The sequence below is a fragment of the Cynocephalus volans genome, chromosome 5 (assembly GCF_027409185.1).
Source record: "Cynocephalus volans isolate mCynVol1 chromosome 5, mCynVol1.pri, whole genome shotgun sequence".
NCBI classification, from domain to species: domain Eukaryota; kingdom Metazoa; phylum Chordata; class Mammalia; order Dermoptera; family Cynocephalidae; genus Cynocephalus; species Cynocephalus volans.
This window is the reverse complement of record NC_084464.1, coordinates 41,584,715-41,591,927: the sequence shown is the minus strand read 5'-3', so window position 1 is coordinate 41,591,927 and position 7,213 is coordinate 41,584,715. Positions and strand designations below refer to the sequence as shown.

Sequence of the window (7,213 nt, the reverse complement as noted above, 5' to 3'; positions counted from 1 at the left end):
TGGAATTGGTCTTCTAAAACTGAAGCACTCTGACTCAAAGTCCCAACCATGTTCTTTAAAGCACAGATTCCAAAGTCAAAATGGGCACTTAAGAAGTGCAAATTGGAGCTGATACAAAGAAGTGTGAAGAAAGATTTGATTGGTCTTAGTGTTTCCAGGAAAGTGTAAAAAGGAATATCAAGTACAAAACAGTACATAACAAATACAAACAAAAAAACCAAGCACATGTTGAGAATGACAGGAGAAAGAGGAAAGACTTTGGAGATTTCTGAACACCATGCTATTTTTTAAAACTTTTTTATTAATTGTTCAGATTTATTCAGTATCTACCAGTGCTATGATTGATTTTTCAGCATATTGCATGAATTAATTTATTTAATCCTCACTGTAATCCTATGAAGTGATTAAACTGAGAAACACAACAGTTAGCTGAAGAGCAGAGGGTTTTGTACAACCAATGAGTAGAAGAACCAAATTTCAAACCAAGGCAGTCTGGCTCCACATCCCATGTGTTTAACAAACACAAAGACACTAAGGAAAGCAATAGAGTGTCAAATAGGATAAAATACAAGGTTTTGTCAAGCAGGTCCTGTATCCATCTGAAACTAAATTACATGAATGTTTAATATTTCATTAAATTATTTGACAATTATTTATAATTACCAAGCAATTATTTTAATTATTTTATTAAAAAACAAATATTTAGGCACTGTGCCCTGGGACCAATGCAGCAGCAGAAGGCCCCACCCACACCCGAGCACCAGAGGGGCATACAGACTTGCCTACTGACCCTGTAGTTGCCAAGGTGAGCACATCTGACCTGTGCCATGTTGTGGAACCAATGCAGCCACAGGATCTGCCTAGACCAAGCACTGGAGGGGCCTGCTCACTGACTGAACAGGAGCTAAGGCAGCCCACTGCACACTCATCTGCACTGATGCAAGAAGAGTCACCAGCAGAACCTATATAGAGAGGAGGAAGTCTTCCCCCTGATAGTCCACTCCAGAGTGATAGAAGAAACAAGTGTTCTACCAGACGATCAAACATCAGCATAAAAATACTAGAACACAAATAAACAAGAAGATATAACACCATCAAAGGAATATGGTAATTTTCAAGTACCAAACCCCATATAGCAAGAAATGTTTGAGATATCTGAAAAGGAATTTTGAGCACTGACTTAAGAAAACTCCAAGAAATAAGAGAAGAATCAGCTAGAGAACACAATGAAACAAGAAAAAGTACCTAGAATATGAAGGAGGAAATTGACAAAGAGACTAAAAACTTAAAAAAATGCAACAGAACTCCTAGGAATGAAGGATTCTTTCAATGAAATAAAAAACAGAACAGAAAGCTTGAGCAGCAAGCAGAAGAAAGAATTTCAGAACTCGAAGATGGTCTTTTTGAAATTACCCAGATAGACAAGGAAAAGGAAAAAAGAATTTTAAAAAATGAAGAAAATTTAAGAGAACTAGCAGACAATATTAAATGCACAAACATCCAAATCATAGGTATTCCAGAAGGGGATGAAAAAGAAAAAGGCGTTGAAAACTTATTCAAGGGAGTAGTATCAGAAAACTTCCCAGGTATAGGGAGGGATGCAGGTAACAAAACAACAAAGAAAAACATGATTTAAACTACACCTTAGACCAGTTGGACCTGGCAGATATCTACAGAACATTTCACCCCAAAACTAGAGAATACATACTCTTCTCATCTAGGATTGACCACACACTAGGTCACAAATCAAGTCTTACCAAATTAGAAAAAGTGAAATCATTCCAACTATCTTTTCAGACCACAATGGATAAAAACTGGAAATCAATAACAAGCAAAATTCTGGGAACTACTCAAGTGCATGGAAAACTGAACAACAGACTCCTGAATGACCTATGGGTCCAAGAAGAAATTAAACAGGAAATCAAAAATTTCTTGAAACTAACAAAAATAAAGATACATCATTCCAAAACCTATGGGATACTGAAAGGCAGTAAGAAGAGGGATAAACACTTACATCAAAAGAATGGAAAGACTTCAAATAAATGACCGAACACTACACCTCAGAGAACTAGAAAAACAACAATCCAATCCCAAATGTAGTAGATGGAAAAAATTATCAAGAACTGAGCAGAACTAAATGAAATAGAGACCCCAAAAACAATACAAAAGATCAATGAAACAAAAAGTTGGTTTTCTGAGAATGTGTTAGTCCGTTTGTGTTGCTTATAACAAAACACTTGGAACTGGATAATTTATAAAGAAAATGAAATTTATTTGCTTACAGTTTCTGAGGCTGGGAAGTCCAAAGTCCATCTGGTGGTGGTGATAGTGACCCACCAGACGGTGAGAGGTCCCATACTGCAAGATGCAGGAAGCAGAGAGCAGAGAGAGAGAGACAGGCAAACTCTCCTCTTCTTCTAAAGCCCTCAGAACCATGCCCCTGACCACCATTTTTAATCCATTCACTACTGCACAGTCCTACAATCCAATCACCTCTTCAAGGCTCCACCTTCCAATTACCTTAATAAAAATTCCCACCCTCTTAACAGGCACAGTGGGGTCTAAGTTTCTATTAGATAAACCTTGGGGGACACAATTCAAGCTTCCATGGGTTTTGGGAGTACATAATTCAATCTACTACAGAGAAGATAAATAAAATAGACAAACGATTAGCTAGGAAGAAGGAGAAGGAGGAGAAGAAGGAGGAGGAGGAGGAGAAAGAGGAGGAAGAGGAGAAGGAAGAGGAGAAAGAGGAGGAAGAGGAGGAGGAGGAGGAAGAGGAGGAGGAAGAGGAGGAGGAGGAAAGAACCAAATAACAAAAATCAGAAATGAAAAGGGAGACATTACAACTGATACCACAGAAATATGAAGAATCATCAGAGATTATTATAAACAACTGTACACCAACAAATATGAAAACCTGGAGGAAATGGGTAAGTTTCAAACTACAGGGGACAAATACAAACTACCAAGTCTGAACCAAAAAGAAATAGAGAACCTGAACAGACCAAAGACAAGCAATGAGTTTGAAGTAGTAATCAGCAGTCTTCCAACAAATAAAAGCCTAGGACCAGATGGTTTTACAGCTGAATTCTATCAAACCTTTAAAGAAAATTAATACCACTTCTCTTCAAACTGTTCCAAAAAATAGAAACAGAAACCTTCTCCTAAACTCACTCTATGAGGGCAGCATCACCCTGATACCAAAACCATAAAAGAAAACTACAGGACAATATCCTTGATGGACATAGATGCAAAAGTCCTCAAAAAATACTAGCAGTCAGATTATAGCAACACATCAAAAAATTTATACACCATGATCAAGTGGGATTCATCCCAGGTATGGAAAGTTGGTTTAACATGTACAAGCCAATAAATGTGATACACCACATCAACAAAACCAAGGACAAAAGCCATATGATTATCTCAATTGATGCTGAAAAGGCATTTGACAAAATTCAACATCCCTTCATGATTAACTCTCAGCAAATTAGGTAGAGAAGGAAATTATTTCAGTATAATAAAAGCCATTTATGACAAACCAATTGCCAATGTCATCCTGAATGGGATGATATTAAGAACAGGAACAAAAGGATGCCCACCTTCACCACTTGTATTTAACATAGTGTTGGAAGTACTATCCAGAGCAATCAGGTAAAAAGAAAGAAATAAAGGGTATCCAGACTGGAAAGGATGAAGCCAAACTGTTCGTGTTTGCAGACGACATGATCTTACATTTAGAAAAACCTAAAGACCCAACTAAAAAACTCTTAGAGCTGATTAACAATTTCAGTAATGTTGCAAGGTACAAGATCAGCACCCACAAATCTGTAGCATTTTTATGCTCCAGTAACAAAGTAGCAGAAAATGAAATCAAGAAAGCAAGCCCATTTACAGTAGTCACAAAAAAAAAAAAAAACACAACCACTTAGGTATCAATTTAATCAAGGAGGTGAAAGATCTCTACAATGAAACTGCAAAACAATAATGAAAGAAATTAAAGAAGACACAAAAATGTGGAAAGACATACCATGCTCTTGGATGGGAAGAAACAACATCTTGAAAATGTCCATTCTACTCAAAGCAATCTACAGATTCAACACAATCCCCATAAAAATACCAATGACATTCTTCACAGAAATAGAAAAAGCAATCCTAACATTCATATGGAACAACAAAAGACCCCGAATAGCCAAAGCAATCCTGAGTAAAAAAAAAAATAAAGCCAGAGGCATAACACTACCTGACTTCAAATTATATTACAAAGTTATTGTAACCAAAACAGTGTGGTACTGGCATAAAAACAGACACTCAAATCAATGGAACAGAATAGAAAACCCAGGAATCAACCCACAAACTTACAGCCAACTGATCTTTGACAAAGGAACCAAGAACATGCATTGGGGAAATACTGCCTCTTCAATAAGTGGTCCTGTGAAAAATGGACATTCATATGCAGAAAAATGAAACTGGACCTGTACCTCTCACCATATACCAAAATCAACTAAAAATGGATTAAAGACTTAAATATAAGTCCTGAAACCATAAAATTACTAAAGGAAAACATAGGGGAAACACTCCCTGTAGTAGGACTGGGCAAAGATCTTATGAATAAGCCCCCACCAAAAGTAAATGGGATTACATCAAACTGAAAAGCTTCTGCACAGCGAAGGAAACAATGAGCAGAGCAGAAAGACAACCTATGGAATGAGAGAAAATATTTGCAAACTATACATCCAACAAGGGGTTAAAATCCAGAATATACAAAGAACTCAACTATACATTAAAAAACCCCACATAATCCAATTTAAAAATGGGTAAAGGAGATGAATAGACATTTTTCAAAGGAAAACATACAAATGGCCAACAGGTACAGGAAAAAATGCTCAGAATCATTAGTCATCAGAGAAATGTAAATAAAAACAACATTGAGATATCATCTCACCCCAGTTAGAATGGACATTATTAAAAAGACCAGTAATAGCAAATGCTGGTAAGGATGCGGCAAAAGAGGAACTCTTCTACACTGTTGGTGGGACTGTAAATTAGCACAGCCATTATGGAAAACAGTACAGAGTTTTCTCAAACAACTGCAGATGGAACTACCATATGACCTAGCAATCCCACCACTGGGTATATATCCAAAAGAATGGAAATCATCACGTTGAAGGGATACCTGCACTCCCATGTTCATCGCAGCTCTATTTACAGTACCAAAATATGGAACCAACCTAAATGTCCATTGATAGAAGACTGGATAAGGAAAATGTGGTGTGTGTGTGTGTGTGTGTGTGTGTGTGTGTGTGTGTGTGTGTGTGTGTGTATATATATATAGTAGAATACTACTCAGCCATAAAAAAATGAAATCCTGCTATTTGCAGCAACATGGATGAGTATGGAGAAAATTATATTAGGTGATATAAGCCAGACAAAGAAACAGACATACTGAATGTTCTCACTAGGAAGGAAGGGAGGGAGGCAGGGAGGAAAGGAGGGAGGGAAAAAGGAAGGAATGAAGGAAAGAAAGAAAAGACCACAACATTACATTGAACTTTCAGAAGGAGAGAACAAACCTAAAGATACTCGAGATGGGGGAAGGCAGGTAAGGGGTTTGGGAAGTGATAGGTCAGGTAAAGGGCCTAAAGAAATATCACAATTTGCAAGAATGAATATGCTAGTAGTAAATAAAAAATTTAAATAAAAACCCAAATATTTAATTTTTTTCACAGTAGCACTTTAAGTAGATTCACAGATCTATTCCTTTACTACAAAAAACTCACATGCACACGAGGTTCCAGGAACTATGGAAGTTGGATCTAAATGTGTTCTTTTTCTAGACAATGTTAGCCATACGATATGTAAATACAGCCAGACAGCTAAGTAAGCAACACATACACACTTGGAAGCAGTTATTTAATGATATGTCCCTTAAATAAATTTCCAGCATGGGAAGCCACTGTTCTCTGATTTCTCCTTAGGAATTTTGTTCTTTTCTCAGCAGTCTCTTCAGGGCTCCTTTCACATCCTTGTTCCTTAGAGTATATATGAGGGGGTTGAGGGTTGGAGTCACAACAGTATAAAAGAGTGTGAGGAACTTTCCCTGGCTGTGGCCATAGGATCTCTTTGGTTGAATATATATGACTGAGCTGGTCCCAAAGAAGAGGGACACCACCAATAGATGGGAACCACAGGTACTTAGGGCCTTGTGCCAAGCTTGGACTGATTTAATTTTTATCATGGCTTGCACAATGAATCCATAGGAGACCGATATTAATGCCATAGGAAGAAGGAGGAGAACTAACGTGGCCATAAAAAGCTGAACTTCATTCGCATGAATGTCAACACATGCCAAATTGATCATGGCAGGCATCTCACACAGGAAGTGGTGGAGATGGCGATGCCCACATCGAGGAAGCTGAAGGGTGATGGTGCCTTGGATGAGACTGTTTCCTACTCCACTTAGCCAGGCTATTCCTGCTAAGGCCTTGCAAAATGATGTGTGCATAACAGTAGTGTAATTGAGAGGTCTGCAGACAGCTACATAGCGGTCAAATGCCATGATTGTAAGGAGAACACATTCTGTGGAACCCACAGAGAGAGACACATAGAGTTGTATGGCACAGCCAGTGTGTGGGATGGTCTTGGCTGGTCCCTTCATGTTCCACAATAGCTGGGGGACAATGCTGGTACTGAAGCAAAGGTCAAGGAAGGAGAGATTCGTGAGAAAGAAATACATAGGTGTGTGAAGTTTGGAGTCCAGGCAGGAGACCATGATGATGGCTGTGTTGCCCACCAGGGTCAGAAGATAGGATATCAAAACTACCACAAAAAGAATGACCTCCAACTGGGGCTGGTCTGAGAAACCAAGCAAAATAAAATCATCTCCAGACGTTTCATTGTTTTGTTCCATCAGTCTTCTAAGTAAAACAGAAAAATGGACATAGGGAATTCAATCTAGAGAAATAATGTTATTTACTTACAATATTTAGAGTAAACTATCAGATAAGGTTTTTTAACTAGTAAAGTTTCTCTGAGAAGGAAAAAGGTAATTATTAAAAAGGCAGACAAAAACAAAAGCATTCTTTTGTGTCATCACTTTTTGTCTCAATAAACATTTGGCCTATTTTCCCTTTTTTCATGCTGCCATCTCTTTTCACAAGTTATTGATCATTATTATTAAAGATAGTTTACTTGAAGCAGAAAAGAAAGGCTT

The 7,213-nt window shown here is 37.7% G+C and overlaps 1 protein-coding gene across 1 annotated transcript; it reads right to left on the bottom strand.

Annotated features, from left to right (window-relative positions):
* Nucleotides 1–5,974: 5,974 nt before the first annotated feature.
* On the bottom strand, nt 5,975–6,910 carry LOC134378769 (olfactory receptor 2G3-like). Its single transcript, XM_063098079.1, has one exon. It carries the CDS (start codon nt 6,908–6,910, stop codon nt 5,975–5,977), a length of 936 nt encoding a protein of 311 aa, XP_062954149.1.
* Nucleotides 6,911–7,213: the final 303 nt, after the last annotated feature.

Excerpts from the sequence above, each read along its gene's own strand:
- LOC134378769 (XM_063098079.1), bottom strand. The coding sequence starts at position 6,910 with ATGGAACAAAACAATGAAACGTCTGGAGATGATTTTATTTTGCTTGGT.